Raw genomic sequence first — 25,172 nt, forward strand, 5'->3', positions numbered from 1 at the left:
CTAATACCTGTAAGTTCTGCGACACTCAGACACCCCCGATCCTTCTGGGACCCTGCGGGACCTGAGGCCACGCTGACCCTGCGTGGGCTTCACCCCGGTTAAACCTCTGGAGCAATGTCCCTCAGCGGAACAGACTTTTAAAAGTCCCGATTTTGTGCTCCGTGGCTCCGCCGCTTGCCGGGAGCCGGCCCCTCCCCCGCGGTCTATCTTCCCGTCGCTTTGGATTCACTTCTCCGCCCGTCCTACCTTTCCGAAAGTGGTTGATTTTCTGTTTCTAGAGTTGCTGTTCTTCTCTTCGACCTCCCGTTGGATTTGTAGGTGTTTGCAATCTTTAGATAAGCTATCTAGCTGATCTCCTGCTACCTGAAGTAGTCTCAGCTGCTACTTCTCCGCCATCTTGACTCTGTCCCCAAGAAGATTTTTTAAATAGCTTGGCAAATTAACTCACTTTGTATAATGAGTAGATACACTTTCTTAAATTCATGTTTGTTTGTTTTTCAATTCTCTTTCTCTGTTCCTTGAACTTTTATCTTACCTTCTTTATTCTTTTAATTCACATTTCTGGGAATGGAAAAATAAGATCATACATTCAAATCCTCTATTTAGAAAATTAATGCAATAATTTCCCAAGTGAGAGAAAATGGAATTGGAGCTAAAATAGGGAATGGTGTGAACAGCTAAACACAGATTTTTGAAGGCTTTTATTCATTTATTTAACACATATTTGAATTTGGAGCAAAGAGGAGGAATTTTTGCTTAGAATTACAGGCATACCTCATTTTATTTACTTGATTATTTATTGACTTTATTGAATATAGTTAGCATACAATGTTGTATTACTTTCAAGTATACCTCAGAGTGACTTGACAATACTATTTACTACTCAGTGCTCATCACGATAAGTGTAGTTACCATCTGTCAGTATACAAAGTTATTACAATATTATGAACTATATTCCCTATTCTTTACCTTTCATCCTCATGATGCATTTATTTTATAACTGAAATTTTGTAACTCTTAATCCCCTTCATCTCTTTTACCCATCCCCTCCCCAAAACATCAGTTCTCTGTATTTGAGTCTTTTTCTGTCTTTTTCTGTTTTCTGTTTATTCATTTCTTTTGTTTTTAGATTCCACATATGATAATTGCCTTTCTCTGTCCAACTTATTTCACTTAGCATAATACCCTCTAGCACCATCCATGTTGTCTCAAATGGCAAGATTTCACTATTTTTTATGGCTGAGTAATATTCCATTGTGTATAGATGTATTTGTGTGTGTAAACACACACACATATATATACACACATGTATATATATATATATATATATATATATACATGCATATATATATATGACGCATCTTTTTTATCCATTTTTCTATCTGTGGACACTTAGTTTGCTTCCATATCTTGACTACTGTAAATAATGCTGCAATGAAGATAGAGGTGCACATGTCTTTTCTAATTAATTTTGTTTCCTTTGGGTAAATACCTCAGTACTGGGTCTTTCGTAAATTGAATGTTTGTGGCAGCCTATGTCAAACAGGTCTATAGTGACAGTTTTCCAAAAGCATTTGCTCACTTCATGTTTCTGTGTTACATTTTGGTAAATCTTGCAATATTTCAAACTATTTCTATTATTATCATATTTATTATGGTAATCTGTGATCACTGATTATAATTTGGTCATATGATCACTGATTATGAAAACTTAGGAGATGGTTAGCACTATTTGGGAATAAGGTATTTTTAAATTAAGGTATATAAATTTTTCAACATAATGCTATTGTACACTTAATAAACTACAGTATAGTATAAATAAAACTTTTATATGCACTGGGAAACCAAAAATTCACTTGGCTCACTTTATTGCAATATTTGCTTATTTTGCTGGTCTGAAACTGAAGTGGCAGCATCTCCGAGGTATGCCTGTACTTCTTACTAAGGACTGAGAGCATTCAGAGAGAAAGCCACTCATATAAAACAGAGCATCCATGGATTGAGATATTTCTCTGGTCCAGCATTCCGTTAATATTCTGGACCCCACAGAGAAGAGCATATTTAGAATTCAGCAAAGAATGTCCATAATTTATAATCACATGAAACAGTACACATACATATGATATAATAATATTATATTATATATTATATTATATTAATAATATTAATATGGTTTCTAAATCAAAGGGTATCAAAGGGTTTATAGCAAAAAGTCTCCCTCCCATAGATGCCCCCAAACCACCCATCTCCTTTCTCCAATTAACAACCTCTTGGGGTGTTTGGGTGGCTCAGTCAGTTAGATTTGGCTCAGGTCATGACCTCAGGGTCATAGAATAGAGCCCCGTTTGGACCTTGTGCTCAGCGCAGAACCAGCTTGAGATTCTCTCACTTGGCCCTTCCCCTTGTTCATGTTCTCTCTCTCTCTCTCAAAATAAATAAAATCTGGGGTGCTTGGGTGGCTCAGTGGGTTAAAGCCTCTGCCTTCGGCTTGGGTCATGATCCCAGGGTCCTGGGATCGAGCCCCGCGTTGGGCTTTCTGCTCAGCAGGAGCCTGCTTCCCTTCCTCTCTCTCTGCCTGCCTCTCTGACTATTTGTGATCTCTGTCTGTCAAATAAATAAATAAAAAATCTTTAAATAAATAAAATAAAATCTTTTTTAAAGTTGTAATTTCTACAGTATTGTTTAAAGAAAAACAACAAAAGCAATTAACAGGCTCTTGTGTATCCTTCTAGAAATACTATCTTTATACCAGTATATATCCCTTACTGTTCAGTGTTTTGTGCCTTGTTTTTTTCACCCAACACTATAGCCTGCAGATATTCCCTTGAAATGATACATCAAGAACTTCCTCATTCTTTCTTATAGCTGCATATTATTGAATTGTGTGAGTGAATGTAATACATTAAATCACCTCTTTACTAATGGACATTGTATCATGTGTTCAAAACTAATTTGAGATATAATCTAATTATATCTACAATGGCCCTATTTTCAAATAAGGTCACTTACTTGTGTACTGTGAGTCAGGATTTCAATGTATCTTCTGAGGTGACATAATTCAACCCACAACATCTGCATTGCCAACAGTGAAGGGAAACTGACATGCTAATACACAGATAATGGGACCATGAATTTTTTAACCTTTTAAAATGGCAATTTGTCAATATGTATTAAAATTTTTTAGAAATGTATCTACTTTCTGAAATAACATTCTTAGTATTCTGTCTATCCTAGGCAGATGATTACACAGGGACAAAATAAGATATAGAAAAAGAAGGTCTTCACAATGTTGTTTATAGCATTAAAACATAGAAAATACTACTAAATAATTGGTTAAATGGACTATGATCCACATATATGAGGCCATTAAAATGAAGATATTATTTTATTGAGTTTCACAATGAAATGCCATACTTTCCAATGACAACAAAACCTATCATATTGTTACCAAGAATTCTGTGGCCTTGAAGGAGTGCTTCTTAATTTTCTTTTTAAATTTAAAGTAACTAAAACAAGTAATAATTAATGTTTATTATAATTATGTCTATTATAATTGTTTAAATATTACTATTTATAACTAACAAAAAGCAACAAGTACTGGCAAGGATGTGGAGCAAAGGGAACATTTGTGCACTTCGGTTGGTGGGATATAAATTGGTGCAACCACTATGGAAAATAGTGTGGAGGTTCCTCAAAAAATTAAAAATAGAAATACCATATGATCCAGCAATGCCACTTCTGGGTATTTATCCAAAGAAAATGAAAACACTAACTCAAAGATATTTGCAGTCCAATGTTAAGCATTTTTACAATAGTCAGGATGATGTGGAAACAACTTAAGTGTCCATTGATGGATGAATGGATAAAGAAAATGTGCTATGAATGTATTTATCTATTTTATACACATATATACATGTATAAAAATATACATACACATATATGCAGTGGCAGTGGAATATTATTCAGCCATCAAAAGAAGGAAATCTTGTCATTTACAACAACATGGATGGAACTTGAGGGCATTATGCTAAGTGAAATAAGTCAGAGAAACACTAATATTGTATTAATCTCACTTATACATGGAATTTTTTTTTAAAAAACGCAAAAAACAAATAAGCAAACAAACCAAGTTCATAGTTACACAGAACAGATTGGTGGTTGCTGGGAGCATGGGAGGGGCAGTGGGCGAAATGGGTGAAGGTGGTCAAAAGATACAAACTTCCATTATAAAATAAGTAAGTCTTAGGTATGTACTGTACAGCATGGTGACTATAGTTAATAATACCTTACTGCATATTTGAAAGTTGCTTAGAGTAGCTCTTAAATTTCTCAAGAAAAAAAAAATATATATGTTGACAGATGGTAACCAGAACTACTGAGATAGATAATAATTTTGCTATATATAAGAATATTGAATCATTATATTATATACCCAAAACTAATAAAATGTCCAGTATAATTAAATAAAAATGTTGCTAACTTGTATGTACATTTTATTTGGATTTTATATATTTGTTGATAAGGAAACATGCTTATAATATAAAATTAAATTAAAAACAGTATCAATGGTATTTATGTAAAAAAATACATAGGAACCTTCTTAAAGATTATGCACCAAAATGTACAATAATCAGTTAATGGTGGGATTAAAGAATATTCCCATACTTTGCTCTTCTGTGTATTCTATTTTTCCTATAATGAATGTAAATTGCCTGTGTGATAAAGACTAAACAAACAGTGGTTTAAGCAAATGAAATGGGAGCTGGGACTGCTTGGATAGCCAATGATGGATCTCAAAAGCTGATGCCACGTGAGCAGTACTGAGGAAGGACTGGGAAGTGAGGAGAGTCACGGATGCAGCGGGGAGTTCTCTCCCTCCCTCAGGGTAGACATCCTGGGTAGGGGCGGTGTGCCCTGGGCCCATAGGGACCCTCTGTGCTGCTCTGAGCGGAGCCTTGTCACCTGCAGGCACACACATGACCTCCTCTAGGACCCTGGGTCCTCTTTGCCCATAGCTCACATGGGGGAGAACAGGCATGCATTTTAGGTATGTGATCACAGAAAGGAGGTCCTGGCCCCAGCTCCAAAGGCAGCACAATGCAGATGCACCCAGTAGCAGGACAAAGGCTTCTGCTCCAAAATGTTAAGGGCTACCATAGGACAGATGGAATGTAGTGTGCACATGTGGGTACTGAAGGACTGCTCCCTCCCCCTGTTTGGGGAGAGCAGAATTACTGTCCAGGTGGGGAAGACTACCCCCCACATATACACACCAAGTCCAGCTGAGGTGCCCTTGGTCCTACCCTTTCATGGGGTCCCAGGAAGTGGGTTTCAAGCACCCTAACAAGGCCTGTGCTCAGTCCAGGGGTCAGGGCATGCAAACCTAGCAGGAGGTCTGCAACTGTAAGCAATACTTACACCATGGTGTAGATTCACTGTGAGCAAACCAAGTTAGGGAGGTTGGGCAACTGGCCCCAGACCACAATTCCAGTGCTTCCAGAGGATAGGAGGCATAGCCAGAATCTGAGCCCCAGGAGCACAGTAGCTCACTGTGCAGACATGGAGTGCTCTTTGGAGTGAGGTTATGAGGTCCAGGTGGCCTGGGTACACCCGCCTCCAGAACCCACATGTACACTCTGCAAAACTGGGCATTTGGCTCCAGCAGCTAACTCACACGTGCTGGAGGGGGAAAACTCTTGGACCTGGGTCAGCTATATACATTAGTGTCTGCCCAGCTGCTCAGCCTGGTCCACACAGCACCAACTCCATGGGCCAAACCCCAGAATCCTCTCAGAGGAAAGCTGCCCACACTCCTGTGGCCCCACACTCTCTCTACCTTTCACTTCTTACTCTGAACTGCTTGGAGCTTCTCTGATAGATCATGTTTTCACATTGACACTTCAGTATTGCCTTTCTTTGTAATAGTCTTTCCCCACCCCAAATTCTAAATCTCAAAATACTGTTGTCCCTGAAATTTTCCCCCCTGAGATGGAGGGAAAACAGGGCACAGATAAGATGATATACTATAACATCACATGAAGTGGAAAGAGTGTCTGGATAATGAAATAAAAGAACAAGAGTACCCTAATTCATTTATAATTGTGGATTCAGATCTTTCGCCAAGATAAGTGCTGAAAGTTCCTACCCTTAACACCAAAAAAAGTATTGTAAGCTATGTGGACCCAAAAGATATACTCCATTTTGCCAAATACTTTAGGGTTAGTTCAGATTCAGGGTCCCTCCTTCCTTAGGCCCCTGTAACTGGTCAGTCTCTAAACAGGACTCCAGCCTACAAAAAAAAGTCTCTAGGTTCCATTTATTAACCCAAGACTTAGCTATTGAGAGGACCTGGAAAGTTTTGCCAGACAGACTTGTTTTTGAGATGGGTGACTCACTTAAAAAATAATTCCATGGCTCATCCTTGGACCTCCTGGCTGTGTACCTGGACCCTCCTGGCTTATTAATTTGTCACTTCAGCATTGGCAGACTTGAGCAAATGTCTTCATGAAACCTTTAGGATCAAAGTTCAGTTCTCCATTCATCGTGGCTTCCCTCTGCCTTCTCTTCTACCACAGTTCAGCCCTAATGTCCTTGACCTTCTAACCCACTTAGACAACAGGGGATCATAGTTAAAAACATTGGCTTGGGATCCAATCTGCCTGAGTTCAGATCTTGTTTCTGATATTATATTATGTAACATGGGACAAATTACTGAACATTTCTATGTCTCAATTTCCTTATGATAATAGTACCTACATCACAAGACTACTTTGAGGATTACATGTTTTTATAAGCACAGGTATAAGACTGGTATATGGTTCAGGTTATAAAAATGCTTATTAAATAGAATAAATAAATACCTGTACTAGACCGGATTATCTCTGTCCCAACAACATGGCCCAGCAGGTCATACTGATTCAGGCGGGAGCCATCCTGTGCTACTTCCACAGATTTGTTCTTCCCAAGAGTCCAAGAATAAACCACTTCAGCTGTTGTATAGGCATCTAAAGCAGAAAAGTGCCAAGAAGAAGTTGAAGGGGAAAGAAAGTAATTATCCTTAATACTGAACTTGCATGAGACTGAAATACAGCTTCCCTCCCGAAAGTTCTGGGTATGTGTTCTGTCTTCAACTGAAGTACGTTTATCCATCCATCTAGTAAACACTCATTGAATAACTTCTACAGTTTCTGCTGGGTACACAGGAGTGAACCTAAAGTGGTTTCTTCTTTCAATGACAGTCTTTCTGACTGATGATAAATTGTTAGACTTTTCCTTCTCTTGGAGGGTAGACAATAGACGTAAGGGGAGGAATAGCGAAATTATTATCTAATGCAGATGTCACAAATTCAAATGTCTATAGGATTGGTATCTTAAATAAGTTAATCAGGCTAGTTGTAAAAAAAAAAAAACCTGTCAAAAATGTAATACAATTTTAATTACTATGGAGTGAGCATATGAGATAAGGTAAAAATCACTGTAGAGATATTTTAAATTAAAAACATAAAAAGCTCAAATTAAAAATAGCAATAATTAATTGCAATTTTCTTTTAAAAATTATTTCCACCTTGATTTGCAAAACAGAAACCAGGGGCGCCTGAGTGGTTCAGTCGGTTAAAGCCTCTGCCTTTGGCTCGGGTCATGGTCTCAGGATCCTGGGATCGAGCCCCACATTGGGCTCTCTGCTCAGCAGGGAGCCTGCTTCCCCCCTACCCTGCCTGCCTCTCTGCCTGCTTGTGATCTCTGTAAAATAAAGAAATAAAATCTTAAAAACAACAACAACAACAAAAAGACCCAGAAACCTGCCTCCTTTACTTCTGCACCAAAGTGTTAATGTCAGATCTTGTATTTGGAATTCCCATGTTGAATACAGAATTTAAGTATGGATTAGTTTTAATAGGGATGTGGGTAAGAGAAATGGTGAGAGAATAAGGAATGATGTTATTTAGTTTAAGTTAGTATCTTAAAGGAAGAGAGTTGCTTTCTTTCCAGACATGGACTTACTCTTTGTACAGTGGGTTTTATTTTGGGGTGAACACCTTGCCCAAATGCAGGCACCTAGGTTCATAAAGAGAAGCTGAACTATACTGTTTACTCATTTCACCCAACTTTTGAGCTGTTGTTCAACCTAGTAGGAAGTCTCCAGCTCACGGTGGCAGCTACTGTCTCTATAATATGCTCTATTTAAGTCTTTTACCACAAAGCAAATAATTCCTAGTGAATCTACCAGTGAACAAACATAAATTCTGTGTCTTTACAAAACTTTGCAACATTGGATATAGATTTCATTACGTCTGACATTAACACTCATATGTACTAATTATGGTCTGCATATATTATACTTCTTAGGACTCTTTTCAATATACCCAAATAAACCATTTTCTGAATTTCTTATAATGGGCAACAGCCAAAAATTTCTTCATTCACATCAAAATTCTCACTGAAATCATGAAAAAAATGTATATAACTCTATAGTATTTTTTATATCTGTACTCTCATAAGCTATAAAAGAAAATGCCACAAGAAATCCAGCTTGCCACGTATGTCCTATATATGACCTCAGTCATTTATTCAACACAGATAAAAATACTTGTAGTTTGAGGCACCTGTGTGGCTCAGTTAAGTGTCTGCCTTCAGCTCAGGTCATGATCCCAGGATCCTGGGATTGAGCCCCGCATCAGGCTCCCTGCTCAGTGGAGAGCCTGCTTCTCCCTCTCCCACTCCCTTCTGCTTGTGTTCTCTCTCTTTCTGTCAAATAAATAAATAAAATCATTAAAAAGACTTGTAGTTCAACATATAATTTCTTCTGCAATATACCTTTTTTTAAACAAATTTGGTATCTATAAAATATTTTGGTAACTGGGAAGGTTTGTTGCTTAAGATATAATTTCATTTCCCAACAGCAACACTTAGTATGTGCATTTAAGCACAAAACATGTTGAAATTTCAGTCTGTTGTTTAAAGCTAATTAAGACTTTCATTGTATATCTTTTTTATATATCAATTATAGTTCTTTATAACAAATTGCATAATGGTAATACCTAAAGTTTTATTTCTTCAACAAGGGTTTCTTTATATGCATGGTAAAGATGTAGAAATAGTCTTCATTTCTGTAAGGAAATGTAAACTCCCCTGGTTTTGAAACCAGTCCTTTCAGCCTTTTTTTTCCCTCAAGTTTTGATGACAAGAACTATGTCACTTTCCTCTTAATTCTACTACATGTAAAACAAAGGTGCAAGTGAGTTGATTAATGGAAACTGACATTGGACCCTTTTCCAGGGAGAGGGTAGAAGATGGAAATTTGGGAGAATGGGCAAACATGTGTCCATTTACAAGGACAACCACTACTCACCTGATTGTGGCCATGTGAGAATTTGAGACCAATGTTGTCATATCTTCTGATCATAAAATAATAATCAAATCTGGGGTTTTATGTCACATTTCTCAAATTTCAAAACTTCACAAATAATTTTAAAAGTTATAAACACTATATGGATCAAACAAATCACATTTGCAAACCACCAATTTGTAACTTCTGGTCTAGACATCTTCTCCTAGGGTACCAACCAGAATAGTAGATGTTTTTTTTTTAGATTCAAGTAGCCAACATATAGTACATCAGTAGTTTCAGACATAGTGTTCAATAATTCATCAGTTGCATATAACACCCAGTGCTCATCACATCACATGCCCTCCTTAATGTCCATCACCTTCAGTTTTCCCTTCCTTCCCCTGTGGTCCTCTGCACTATTTCTTATGTTCCACACATGAGTGAAACGTTCTGATAATTGTCTTTCTCTGATTGACTTATTTGCTCAGCATTATACCCTCCAGTTGCACCCAAGTCAGTGTAAATACTAAGTATTCATCCATTCTGATGGCTGAGTAATTAGATCTGTAGATCTTTAAACTATTATCACCAGGAAGGGAAATCTTCTCCTCAGGACTCTTCTCACTTCCTTATTCAAAATTTGCTCTAAGATTATTAAGTGAAGATGATCACAAGACCCTGTTCTCTTATTTTCCCCAGTGTCTCCCATCTTAAATACATATGCTTGGGGTTCTACTACTCCTAAACAGAAAATCACCTGTATATGTATTCTTATCTTTGCCATTCAGGGTGTTATAAATCCCTATGTTTAAAGGACAATTCAGTGTACTATCCAATATACTCAAGAGTTTAACAATGTAAAGACTTTCAGGGAAAGAGTAGGAGATGGAAAATATTTTCCACTCCTAAGAAAGAGAAGGAATTTCTTGGTGGGTCTCTTAACTTAAGTCAAATACTTTGGGCAGACAATCATGAATATTAACCCTAAAAATGTTAGCATGTCCTAGTACAAATGTGACACTAAAACATGCACTATCCATACTTTAAAACTTCATTGGACCCAGAGTTGTAACTTGTTTTAAGTAAAAAGTAATTGTTTCATTTCTTTGAAAATAATGTATGGGAGCAGAGGGAATTATGGGGGGAAGATGTCCTCTTGTATGATGAAGGTCAAAGCAGGAAAGGTATGAACTGAAAAAGGAAGAGAAGGAAGATGAAGAAATAAATTCAAGAAAACAAACTGAAAACTACTTGGCTGTTCACAGCTTAACTTTGTAATAGTAAACAAAAATCAGAGGAACTCATGGTGGTGTTAGGGTAGGGGGTGGCTTCTGCTCAGAGTGGAGTATTAGGGAAGGTTTCATAAAGTAGATAGTGCTTAGAAATGAGACTACCTTTAAAAGATGAAAAGAGGCCATTCTTAGCAAAAGAACAACACTGCAAAGGCAAAAGGCATACAAGAGCATCAGTATTAAGGGAATTCATGGTATCTCTGGACTTACAGGCTAGAGAGAGGCTGAGGTAATATTGCCCTAATTGCCCACACTTAAGAAAAGAGAGTTTTAGTCCATAGGCTATACGTTGTGGTTGTGCCTGAAGTAAAGAGATGATATAGCAAAATGTATATTTTCAAAGGATTGCCCTAGCTACATAATGGATGACTGGCTGGAAATAGTGAAACTAAAGCTAAGACATCACTTACAAGGCCATCACAATGTTTGGCGTGAGTGACCCTTACAGAATAACATATGGTAATAGTGGGCTGAATTGAGTGAGACCGAGAAAAGATTTCTGAGGTAGAACAGATTATAACTGGTTGCTTTTCATGAAAGTAGGAAAGGAAAGGAGGACATTTATGGAAGGATTCTACATGACTCTAAGAGCGTAGCTTTTGCAAGTCAAGGATAATGATAAAATTCATTCACCCATAGGGGAACAGAACTCTTCTCCCTCTTTTCCTTCAAGCTTTCTCTTTTTTCTCCTTCCTATATGGCCCTTGGGCTCCTTTAACATCTCATCTTTCCTCCCACACCTTTCCTCCCTACCCTTTCTTTTTTTTTAAAATTTATTTATTTGACAGAGAGAGATCACAAGTAGGCAGAGAGGCAGTCAGAGAGAGAGAGGAGGAAGCAGGCTCCCTGCCAAGCAGAGAGCCTGATGCGGGACTCGATCCCAGGACCCTGATATCATGACCTGAGCTGAAGGCTGAGGCTTAACCCACTGAGCCACCCAGGCACCCCTCCCTACCCTTTCTTCCCAGTTCCAATCATTCTATTGTCATGGAAAAGCAGGGATAGAGTGTCCGTGTTGGGGTTGGATGCTGCAGGAAAGGATATCTATGAGAGGATTATAATTACTACATTCCCAGAATGGCCCCCTCAACATATATTGGATAGGCTATGATGGCACAAGCATTTCATTGTCTCCTATTACCTGAGCCTTGGTATGTATTAGGTCCCAGTAAAATGGGAAATAAAAAACAATCCTGTCACAATAGCACCAATGAAAAATCATTCCTTTTGAACTCATCTTTTCAGAGACTGCTTGCTTACTTGCTTGACTAATTCAGTCAGTCAACAAATATTAAGACATTGTATTAGACAAATAAGGCAGAGAAGCAGGGAGAGGTTTCATTAGGTATAGCGATTAGAGAAGAACTCTTTGAGGGGGCGGCTTTTAACCTGAAACTTAAAAAGTGAGAAAGAGCCAGAGAAGAATATTTCAAGCCAAAAACAAAAACAAAAACAAAAAACCAGTAAGTATAAAGGTTTCTAAGTGGGAAGGATCTGCGTTGTTCTGGGAACTGGCAAACCAATGTAAAGGGGAGAGAAATAAGAGATGAAATTGAAGAAGTATGTAACAACCAGAATACAGAATCTAATAAATTAAGAAAGGGAACACAAAAGAAGGTTTTAGAGAAAAACTAAACAGTCGGTTATAAGTTGCTTGATTCAGTTTGCTAGTATTTTGTTGAAGATTTTTCTGTCCATGCTCATAATAAATATTAGTCTGTGGTTTTCTTGTGATCTTTGTGTTTTTTTTTAAATCAGAGTAATAATGACTTGATTGAATGAGTTAAGAAATGGTACCTCCTCTTCTGTATTTTGCAACACTTTATGAAGACTTATTATTAATTCTTCTTTAAATATTTGGTTTAGATAAATTTTGAGGCCATCTAGGCCTGTTTTGGGGGGTTGGAGAGTTATTACAATACTAATTTAATCGCTTTGTTATAGGTCCAATAAAAATTTCTATTTATTCTTTTAGTTAGTTTCAGTAATTCGTGTATTTCTAGAAATTTTTCCATTTCATCTAGGCTGTCTAATTTGTTGGCATACAATTTCTCATAGTATTCCTGTATAATCTTATTTATTTCCATAAAGTCAGTAGTAATGTTCCTTCCTTTACAATTTTAGTAATTTTAATTCTTCTTCTATTCTGGCTTGGTGAGTCTAGCTAAAGGTTTATCAGTTTTGTCAATCTTCTCAAAAAACCAACTTTTAGGTTCTTTGATTCTTTTTAATGTTTTTCTATTCTCTAATTTAATTTCACTACAATGTTTATTATTTTCTTCCTCCTACTTGTTTTGGATTTAGTTGGCTCTTTTTTCCTAGTTTCTTAAAGTAGGTCAGATTATTAGCTTTTTATCTTGCTTTTTAAAATATGTTATAGTTATAAATTTCCCTCTGAACAGTGCTTTAAGCTGATGCATTCTATAAATTTTAGTTTACTGTGTATCATTTTCACTCATTTCAAAATATTTTCTAATTTCCTTTGTGATATCTTCTTTGACCCATTCTTTATTTAGGAGTGCACTGTTTATGTAGGAGTGCATGTTTCAACACATTTGTGAATTTCTCAATTTCCCTTATTATTTATTTTTAATTTCATTCAACTAAACACATTTTGTATTATTTTAATACTTTTAAAGTTACTGAGTCTTGTTTTATGGTCTAACATACGGTCTACTCAGAAAAATGTTCTGCGTGCTCTTGAAAATAATGTGTATTTTGATGTTCTTGGGTAGAGTTATTTGTTAGATCTAGTTTGTTTAAATTTTGTTTAAGTCTTTTATTACTATGTTAATGCCCTGTCTAGTGATCTGTTGAAAGTGGAGTAGTGAAATCTTTAGTTATTACTGTTAAGTTGTCTGTTTCTCCTTTAAATTTTTTCAGTTTTGCTTCATGTATTTTGGGGGTTCTATAGTTAGGTGCATATATCTTTATAATTATGATATCTTCCTGATGGATTAGTCCTTCTATTATTACAAAATCTTCAAGGTTTCTACAGAATCCAGACGTAGAGGTTGGAAATAGGTATCCCTGATTTCACCAAGAATAAACACTTCTCTTGAATAACACTCCTTAAATTGCTGTGAACCTTTGGTGAGGGTTTGAAGAAAGTTTATTTTGAAAATTTTGAGTTCTCCTTGGTTTTATGGAAGAGATTTTCAAAAGTCCTTACTTTACCATTCCAGAATTGTTTCCTTGTTAGAGATTATTTTTCCTTATTTTATTTTGTTCATTATTTTACTTTAATTTCAGTATAGTTAACATAGAGTGTTACATTAGTCACATGGCAGGATACAAAATCAATTGCATTTCTATACAATAACAATGTGACTGAAGAAAGAGAAATTAATGAATTAATCCCATTTACAATTGCACCAAAACCCACAAGAAATCTAGGAATAACCCTAACCAAAGAAGTGAATGATCTGTACTCAGAAAAGTATAGAACAGTTATGAAATAAAAATGAGGAAGACACAAAGAGATGGAAAAACATTCCAAGCGCATGGGTTGGAAGAACAAATATTGTTAAAATTTCTATGCTACCTAGAACAATCCATACATTCAATTCAATCTCTATCAAAATACCATCATCACTCTTCACAGAGCTAGAACAAATATTCTCAAAATTTGTATGGAACCAGAAAAGATCCTGAATAGCCAAAGGAATGTTGAAAAAGAACACTAAAGCTGGTGGCATCACAATGCCAGACCCGATGCTCTATTACAAAGCTGTAATAAACAAGACAGTATGTTACTGGCACAAAAACAGACACATAGATCAGTGGGATGGAATAGAGAACCCAGAAATGGACCCTCAACTCAACGGTCAACTAATATTTGACAAAACAGGGAAGAATAGCTGATGGACAAAGGATAGTCTCTCCAATACATGGTGTTGGAAAAATTGGACCGTCAGATGTAGAAGAATGAAACTGCAACATATACTTACACCATATACAAAAATAGACTCAAAATGGATGAAAGACCTAAATATGAGGCAGGAATTCATTTAAATCCTAGAGAACACAGGCAGCAACCTCTATGACCTCAGCCACCACAACTTCCTGTTAGACACGTTTCCAAAGACAAGGGAAACAAAGGCAAAAATGAACTATTGAGACTTCATGAAAATAAAAAGCTTTTGCACAGCAAAGGAAACAGTCAACAAAACCAAAAGACAAATGACAGAAAGGGAGAATATATTTGCAAATATCTTATCAGATAAAGGGCTACAATCCAAAATCTATGAAGAACTTATCAAACTCAGCACCCCAAAAACAATTAATCCCATCAAGAAATGGGCAGAAGACATGAACAGATATTTCTCTGGCCATACAAATGGCCAACAGACATGAAAACACGTTCCACATCACTTGGCATCAGAGAAATACAATTCAAAACCACACTGAAATATCACCTTACATCAGTCAGAATGGCTAAAATTAACAACTCATGAAATGACAGATGTTGGTAAGGATGTGGAAAAAGGGAAGTCCTTTTACACTGTTGGTGGGAATGCAAATGGTGCAGCCACTCTGGAAAACAGTATGGAGGTTCCTCAAGAAGTTAAAAATAGGCTACCCTATGACCTAGCAATTGCTCTACTAGGTATTTATCCAAAAGACACAAACATAGTGATTTGAAGGGGCACACGCACATCAATGTTAATAGCAGTAATGTCCACAATGACCAAAATATGGAAAGAGCTCAGATGTCTGTCAACAGATAAATGGATAAAGAAGAAGTAGTATACACACAAACACACACACACACACACACACACACACACACACACACACAAAATGGAATATTACTCAGCCATCAAAAGAATGAAATCTTGCCATTTGCAATGATGTGGATGGAACTAGAGGGTATTATGCTAAGCAAAATAAGTCAGTCAGAGAAAGAAAATTATCATATGATCACACTCATATGTGGAATTTAAGAAACAAAACAGAGGATCATAGGGGAAGACAGGAGAAAATAAAACAAGATAAAACCAGAGAGGGAGACAAACCATAAGAGATTCTTCTTCTTCTTTTTTTTTTCTAAAGATTTTATTTATTTATTTGACAGATCATAAGTAGGCAGAGAGGCAGGCAGAGAGAGAGGGGGAATCAGGTTCCCTGCTGAGCAGAGAGCCTGATGCGGGGCCGATCCCAGAACCCTGGGATCATAACCCGAGCTGAAGGCAGAGGCTTTAACCCACTGAGCCACCCAGGCGTCCCCATAAGAGACTCTTAATTATAGGAAACAAACAGGGTTGCTGGTGGGGAGGGAGGTAGGGGAATGGGTAACTGGGTGATAGATATTAAGGAGGGCATGTGATGTAATGAGCACTAAGTATTTTATAAGACTGATGAATCACTGACCTCTACCTGTGAAACCAATAATACATTATATGTTAATTAATTGAATTTGAATTTAAAAATGGAAAAAATAAACCTGTCCATTCAATTCTGAATTGTAGGTATGTATCTTCCATAAGTGATTTCTAATTTGTTCTTTATAGATTCCAATTTTCTGCTGAAATTCTTTTTTTTTTCTTTTATCTATTTTTTTCTTCTTTTCTCTTTTTTCTTGAACATATTAACCACAGTTTTTAAAAGCCCTTGTCTACAAACTCCGATATCTGGGTCACCTGTTGACCTATTTCCATATTCCATTTCTTTTTGTTTTAAAATCTTGGTTTTAGGTTATATGGTCCTGTGTATTGTTATGCTTAATGATCTTTTTCATTGAATTGCAGACATTGTATAATAAACTGTAGAACTTTTCAGATGATGTTGATTTCCACCAGAAAGACCTCATTCTTCCCTTTGTTAAACAGATAATGTGGGAAAATTATTACCTTAATTCTTTCAAGGGACTGAGTTGAATTTTAGTTTTGGTTAAACTTGGTATGTCTCTGCTGCTCCCTTGTAACTAGGACATAGTTTCTCTAGGGATTTAAACTAAGAGCCTGGCATGCCTTCTTTTTTTATAACATTGGGAGTCTGTAGGAAAGCCAGCTTTACTTTTCAGAAGTTTTTATATTGCTTTTTTTAGCCTTATGATTTGTGCATATTCAAAATTTAGCAATTGTATTGAGACTGTTATTAGCCAAGAGTTTGAGACCTTCTAAATCTCTACTTTTATCACTTTAGCTCTCTGTGACCATGAAAACTATTGCTTTTCCCCCCCCCATCATCTAGCAACAGTCATATGTTTAGGGCCAAACTTGAATTATAAGCTGAAATTCATGGCCAGAATTGTCAACTACCACAAAGAATGAAGAAGATGTAGTTCACAAATTCATCTACAAGAAGTTCCACCCTTTCTCCAGAACTTTTGTCTTTCAATCCTCATTGCTTCAACAGTCCTAGGTTTTCTAATTGTTCATGAGACATGTTCACCCACAGTCTTTCTCATTATTTTTGCCAATATCACTGTAATTTGAGCTATTTTCATTTCTCATCTGAACTATTGCAATATCATTTTAACTGGACTTCCTTCTTCTGTTCTTCCCATATTTATATTTTTAATAGAGTATCCATAATGATTCTTTTAAAGCACTACAACAAAGGACTGATATCCAAGATCTATGAAGAACTCCCCAAACTCAACACCCAAAAAACATATAGTCATGTCAAAAAATGGGCAGAAGACATGAGTAGACACTTCTCCAATGAAGACATACAAATGGCTAGTAGACACATGAAAAAATGTTCATTACCATTAGCCATCAGGGAAATTAAAATCAAAACCACATTGAGATACCACCTTACACCAGTTAGGATGGCGAAGATTAACATGGCAGGAGACAACAAATATTGGAGAGGATGTGGAGAATAGGGAACCCTCTTACACTGTTGGTGGGAATGCAAGTTGGTGCAGCCGCTTTGGAAAACAGTGTAGAGATTCCTCAAAAAATTAAAAATAGAGCTCCCCTATGACCCAGCAATTGCACTACTGGGTATTTACCCCAAAAATACAGATGTAGTGAAAAGAAGGGCCATCTGTACCCCAATGTTCATAGCAGCAATGGCCACAGTCACTAAACTGTGGAAAGAGCCAAGATGCCCTTCGACAGATGAATGGATAAAGAAGCTACGGTCCATATATACAATAGAATATTACACCTCCATCAAAAAGGATGAATACCCAACTTTTCTATCAACATGGACAGGACTGGAGGAGATTATGCTAAGTGGAATAAGTCAAACAGAGAAAGTCAAATATGGTTTCACTTACTTGTAGAACATAAGGAATAACATGGAGGACATTAGGAGAAGGAAAGGAAAAGTGAATTGGGGCAAATCTGAGGGAGAGATGAACCATGAGAGACAGTGGACTCTGTAAAACAAACTGAGGGTTTTAGAGGGGATGAGTGTGGGGGCATGGGTGAGCCTGGTGGTGGGTATTAAGAAGGGCATGTATTGCAAGGAACTCTGGGTGTTGTATATAAACAATGAATCTTGGAACACTGCATCAAAAGCTAATGATGTATTTTATGGTGACTAACATAACACACAAAAAAGTGCATTCTAAACAGAAAAAAAGAAAGAAAAACCTAAGTCAGATAATGTAATCATTTTGTTCCAAATTTCAAACCACTCCTCACTTTTTATCAGTAAAATTCAAAGCCCTTTAATGTCCTACAAGACTCTAGATGACCTAGTCTCTTCTTTGATCTCATTCTTCCCTAGTGCTTTCCCCTTTACTCTATCCAGCCAGACTGGATACTTTGATATCCCCTGGAGAAGCCAGACACTTTTCTGACTTAGCTTCTTTTCCCTGGATATTCCCTCTACCTGGAGCACAGTTTCCTCTAATATCTGCATTGTTAATACTTTTACTTCCTTAAAATTTCTGCTCAATTGTCACTCTTTAAAGAGACCTATGGTGATTACCCAATTTTAAAATTGCAGTGGCAACACCTATCTTCTACCTAGACAAGACTGATTCCCCTTATTCTGTAGTAATTTTATGTTTTCTTACAGTGATTTTCACTTTATACCATACTTTATATGTTATTTTTTAATCTGTTATTTATCTTTCATCATCACTCTCTCCTCTATAAAATAAGCTCCACAAAGACGGGGTCTTTGTTTTATTCATGGATGTACTCCAAATTCCTACAATAGAGCCTGGCACATAAGAGACAATTCATAAATATTTGACAATGATTGAAAAAATATGTCACATGTAATTATTTGGATATTTTCAAATGTACTTTCTACTTCAGAATATAGATCTAAATTTAATTTAGACACAATCAACACAGACCTTGATATATTCCTCAGATGATTCCCTATATGAAACTTACTCTAAAATTCTTAGAGCTAGAAACTCACTCAAATTCTATTCAATTTTGATTTTTCTAATTTATTTGAAAATGGACTATGTATCTACTCATTTCTCTTTGAGATTTACAGTTATTGATAAAGGCAATACTCTGTAAAAATGAGAAAATCTCCAGGTCTCTTTCTATCTACCATTTACTGTAGAGAATTAGATAGAATGATATGAGATACAAATAGAATAGGCATTTCAAAAATAAAAGCACCTTCCCTTTTGGGATCTTGTCTTTAGGAAGCTGCTACTGTACCCTAGATTAACTTGGTCTTTTTATTCATTCATCCATTCGCAAGGTTTTTTGTTTTTTTTTTAATTTTTTTTTCAGTGTAACAGTATTCATTATTTTTGCACCACACCCAGTTCTCCATGCAATCCGTGCCCTCTACAATACCCACCACCTGGATCCCCCAACCTCCCACCCCTCGCCCCTTCAAAACCCTCAGATTGTTTTTCAGAGTCCATAGTCTCTCATGGTTCACCTCCCCTTCCAATTTCCCTCAACTCCCTTCTCCTCTCCATCTCCCCTTGTCCTCCGTGCTATTTGTTATGCCCCACAAATAAGTGAAACCATATGATAATTGACTTTCTCTGCTTGACTTATTTCACTCAGCATAATCTCTTCCAGTCCTGTTAAATTCCAGTTTGTTAACATACAGTGTAACATTAGTTTCAGGTGTTACAATACAGTGATTCATCACTTATATACAATATTCAATGCCCAGTGTTCATCACAGTGTATTAGCTCTGTCTTACTATATCTTCTGGACAATTTAGGAAATAGAAGTTATTATTTTAATCTAATGACAGAAATGAGTCTGAAATGGTGAGATAATGTTTGCTTTCTACAAAGAAAAGTATTAAAAGCTAAGTCTCCTCTCCTGATCAACCCCAATTCCCTTCCCCCTCCCATACCACCCTGAATTCAAGGCTTCAGCTTTAGAAACCACTAGGGGATAGAACAGGAAATACACTATTTCTTTCAGAAGAAGATCAGATAAATAGAAAGTGAGAAAATACGTACAGCTTCCAAACTTCAGTGGGCAGGCATGCACATCCATAGGAAAATCTTCCAAATGCATGGGGCACTCAGCATGAATTGTTAACCTAAAAGAAAGGAGAACAGAAAATGAGATTAAGCTAAAATGAATGGTGGTAAACACACAGCTTAATGTCCATTCACCAGCAATGGGGTGCTCCTAAGAATAGTGGGATTTCGTTTATATTGAGATTGAAGTCTTTATGAACACAAGGGATGAATTAAATGAACTAGAAAGCCTCTCAAAGCAGCATTCAGATTTTTAGATCAGATTTGAATTCCACCTTACCACCTTTAGAAAAACAAATATAATTATCTGCCTTAGCTGAGCTCCCTCACCCAGTCCTCCTCCTCAAAGAAATCTGAAAACACCAGGTCCTGACTCATTCACTCCTGATAGCAGTTTAATCATTTATTAAATAATTTTCAGCAGGCTATCAAGTGAGTTAACCAATTTAAAGACTGCACTGGAAAGGAGAGATGAATATCTTCACCTTGATAATGAACTGGTATGAAAGATGACTCTGCTGCTCACAGCAATGGCTATAGTTTTGTTGAAAGAGATGACTTTTGGGGAACACATACACGCACTTGTGCACACATGCGTGTGCACATGCACACATGCATGCACACATGTGTGTGCACACAGACACACATACACACACACACAACTGGCCAGGGGAAAATAAATGCAAAGGTTATGGAGGACATCAAAAACCTCAGAAGTTAAGTCTAAAGAGCTCAAGTTTTCTTTATAGGAATATCATATAGGAGAGACTGCATGGATTCCTCAATGAAAATCTGGATGGGGTATGATTTACCATGCCCACATATTCATTTTCCTGCATTAGTCTGCTTAAATAATCTATTCTAAGATTTCCCTCTGATTTCTTTAAAGAATTTTTAGCCTCAATTTCCCTTGGCCTAGATAGTTGCCTCTATGTAGAAAAAGGACCTATTCAACAGAAATTCAGAGTTCTTTGGAGCCAAGCTCTGATGGGTTATTTCTAGCTAATCAGTATATTTCTTGGTCATACTAGATTCCATCTATGTCATCCTCTTCAAGTTCTAGGGGACTAACTGACCAGCATCTCCAATCCTAGTTAATTGTTAAACCTGATGAATTATAACACTTCACAAATGATCAGAGGAGCAATACTAGATATTGTACAAAGCAGGCTGATTAAAACAAACATGCTCAAGTGTGTATTAGCAAAAACTCCAGACTAAATGGCAGAAACCAAGAGTATGCTCTTCAACAAATACTTATTCATCTCTTATTTTTACTTCTCCCATATAAACAGTAAAAGGAACTAGAGAGCAAGTGTCCTTGCAGATCTAATTAATCCTTTCAATACTTATAAAATGTTCCATGTGTCTTGGACAAAAGCTTAATTCTCAAGTCAGCCTGCAATATCTCAACAATCCACTTTTATTCTTAAGGTATAAAGAGGGTTTCTTAATTCAAAGAATTTGACACACAAATAATGTATTTCACTGAGAAACCTGTTCCTAGTGTTGGATAGTTAAAAGATTCCATGAGGCTTTAATAAAGAAAGTTGTGTTCCTTCTTTCTACTTATATTAGTACTTCCAAGATACTGCCTTTTATGAGTAATGCCAAGGGGAAATTACTTTATGTCTACCCAGCAGTCCTGGGGACATGGCAAATAAGACCACAACAAATAGATTATCAAAGCAAGATGCACAGGGCACTGATTTCTGATTAAGAGCAGAACTGATTCATATAACTTTTCTATTTTCCTTCACATATACATCTTGCCCATCATACCTAGGCACAGAGTAGAGAGGAGAAGGCAGATAATGAAGGCAGGGAACCTCACAAGCCAGATTATGCTGTGCTCTTTTCATTAGCTCTGAAACACATCCTAATGCTCTCTGACATCCCATGTCATACTGTCTTCCCTTCTCCCTTTCTTCTTTCCCTTTAACTTGTTATAACTTTCAAGACCCCCTTCAAGTTTTTCTACAGTAGAAAGCAGCCTGACTATACTCAGGCTAATATCCTCATCACTACGATCTATGTCATAAACATATCTGTCCCCTCCAAAACCTTCCTTCTACCCTCTTATTATTATTACTGTTTTTATTGTTTCATGTGACAAGAGCACTTAACATAAGATCTGTCCAGTTAGCAAATTTTTAAGTATACCATAGAATATTGTTAACTGAGAAATGGATCTGAGTAGACATTACTCCAAAGAAGACATACAAATGGACCCAGGTACATGAAAAGGTGCTCAATATCACTAATCATCAGGGAAATGCAAATGAAAACCACAATGAGTTATTACCTCATACCTGTTAGATAGGCTATTATGAAAAAGACAGGAGATAACAAGTATTGATGAGGATGTGGATAAAAAGCAATCCTGTGCACTGTTGGTAGGAATGTAAATTGGTGCAGTAACTCTGGAAAACAGTATGGAGTGTCTTCAAAAAATTAAAAATAGAACTACCATAGGATCCAGCAATCCTACTTTTGGGAATATATGTCCAAAGTTACTGAAATCAGGATTTCAAAGAGATATCTGCATTACCATATGCATTGTAGTATTATCCACAAAAGCCAAGACATAGAAGAAATCTAAGTATCCATCAATAGGTGTATAAGAAAATGTATATACATATAATGGAATATTATTTAGCCTTAACAAAAGAAAGAAATCCTGCCATTTTAAACCACATTGATGAACCTAGAGGACATTGTGCTAAGTGAAATAAACAAGACAGAGAAAGATGAATACTATATGATCTCCTTTATATGTGGGATAGTCAAACTCATGGAAGCAGAGAGTGGAATGGTGGCTACCAGGGGCTAGTGGGGAGGGAATAGGAAGATATTAGTGAAAAGGTGCTAGGTTTCAGTTTTATAAGATGAATAAGTCCTAGAGATCTACTGTACAGCAAATAGTCTTTAGTGGGCTTTTCAAGAAAGGTCAAGGACCCCTCAAAATGTGGCATTCAGGTCATAGGGACTCAGTTCCACTTCATGGTTTGGCCTACTTTGATTCTTATGCAAAAATGAGACAGGAACTAAGAGACAATCCAGGAAATTCCTTTCTTTGGGGGTAAAAGATACAGATAGAAAGGAAACTTTGTTAGCCCTGCATATATGCATACAAGTGTGCACATGCGCACACGCACCCTCCCCTCCATTACTGCTCTTATTTCACTGTGATTTGCTGCATCCTGGCTCCCTTATCACCTTACCATTTGCTGTTCAAAACTGGTTTCTATTTCACCATAGTAAAAAGTTAATTTTATTACCACCAAGACCCCCTAACTAGTCTCTGCTATCACCCTTTCCTTTTACAGTATATTCTCTACACAATAGTCTTCTAATGCTTCCTCATCTATTTTTTAAAGATTTTATTTATTTGACACACACAGAGAGAGAGAGCACACAAACAGGTGGAGCAGCAGGCAAAAGGAGGAGAAGCAGGCTCCCCACCGAGCAGAAAGCCCAATGTAGGGCTCAATCCCAGGACCCTGGGACCATGACCTGAGCCAAAGGCAGATGCTTAACTAACTGAACCACTCAGGTGCTCCTAACACTTCTTCATCTTATACAGACTAAAAGCCAAAGTCCTTGCCGTGGCTAATGGGGTCTTATATGACCTTGTCTTCTGTTCCTATACGGCTTATCTCCTACAAAGTCCTCCCTTGCTCACTTTGTTCCAGCCACACTGGCTTCTTTGTTGCTCTTTCAACATGTCAGGTTCTTAACAGCATGGTCTTTGCACTTGTTATACCTTCATATTTTTTTTCAAATCTTTGCTTAATTATTGTTTTCTAAATGAGGCCCACCCCGACCTCTACTCAGTTTACTATCTACATTAGGTTAGTAAACCTTACCATGCTCCTTCTTTTCCCATAGCACTTAACATTTAATATGTTATAACATCTATTTTTTTTCTATTTATCATTTTTTTCTCCTTACTATAAGGTTATGGATTTTTGCCTTGTTTTCTCTTTGATGGGTGCTAGGAACCTAGCATGTTACCTGGCACACTGTAGATGTTCAACACATATCCACTGAATGAATGAATTAAAGAATGAGTTTTGTTTCCTAAAAGCATGTATTTCTATTAGGATCTTGCCGAGAGGAGGTATAGGCTGGGCAAACAGGGTTTAGGTATTTTTAGGGTTCCAGGCAAAAAGCATCTTAATATGATTCCTTAATAGCATAATATCTCAACTTATTCTTTTCTGTGGGCATATAGCCTCTTTCCTGGAATTTCAGAGCAGAAAGAGCTTTATCAAAATATTTATCAAAAATATCTGGTTTTATCTCCTCAGATGTTTTACATAATGAAACAGAAGGGAAGGAAATTAAACTAAAAAGGAAATTAAACTACAAGTTTCCTGAGTCTTTGGTGTAGTCTTCAAATACTTTCTGATCACCGACTATGTGCCAGTTAATATTCTAAGCAATATAAGTGTATTAGTAAACATATCAAGAGTGCTGCCCTCTTAAAACTTACATTTGAGTGAAGGGAGGACAAAAAAATTAAAAAGATAAATCAATTGACCAATCTGTCAATCATATAATATAGTAAAAGGTAATATGCTTCAGGAAGAAAAATAATATGTGAATCGAAAGTATTAGAGAGGGATTGCGATTTTTAGTAGGGTGTTCAGGGAATACCTCACTGAGTAGATGACTTTTAAGCAGTAACCTGAAGGAAATGAGAGTGAGCCTTGTAGACACTTGGAAGAACATTCAAAATAGAGGGAGTAACAAATGCAAAGGACTTGAGATAGAAGTTAGTCCAGTGTATTCAAGGAAGAGCAACTAGGCCACTGTGGCCATAGTGCAGAGATAAAGAGGAAAGATTAATAGTAGATGAATTTAAAGAGGAAACTATGGGGAATATACTAGATAGTACAAGGGCCTCCTAGGATATTTAGGTGTTTGTTTGTTTGTTTGTTTGTTTTTGAGATTTTATTTATTTATTTGACAGACACAGTGAGAAAGGGAACACAAGAAGAGGGAGTGGGAGAGAGAGAAGCAGGCTTTCCACTGAATAGGAAGCCTGGTGTGGGGCTTGATCCCAGGAACCCAGGACCATGACCTGAGCCAAAGGCAGATGCCTAATGACTGAGCCACCCGGGTGGCTCTGGATATTTTGGGTTTTACCTTAAATGAAAT

The 25,172-nt window shown here is 36.8% G+C and overlaps 1 protein-coding gene across 1 annotated transcript in view; it reads right to left on the bottom strand.

Annotated features, from left to right (window-relative positions):
• LOC111139171 (gamma-aminobutyric acid type A receptor alpha3 subunit) overlaps nt 1-25,172 on the bottom strand; it is a 369,241-nt gene that overhangs the window by 60,637 nt on the left and 283,432 nt on the right. The window contains exons 6-7 of the mRNA XM_022491349.1: nt 19,983-20,065; nt 6,861-7,004 (exon numbers count right to left, since the gene is read on the bottom strand). Of these exons, the coding sequence (XP_022347057.1) occupies nt 6,861-7,004; nt 19,983-20,065 (227 nt within the window). The remainder of the gene's footprint in view (nt 1-6,860; nt 7,005-19,982; nt 20,066-25,172) is intronic.

The sequence above is a fragment of the Enhydra lutris genome, unplaced genomic scaffold, assembly GCF_002288905.1.
Source record: "Enhydra lutris kenyoni isolate GAN:26980312 unplaced genomic scaffold, ASM228890v2 scaffoldscaffold96, whole genome shotgun sequence".
NCBI lineage: Eukaryota > Metazoa > Chordata > Mammalia > Carnivora > Mustelidae > Enhydra > Enhydra lutris.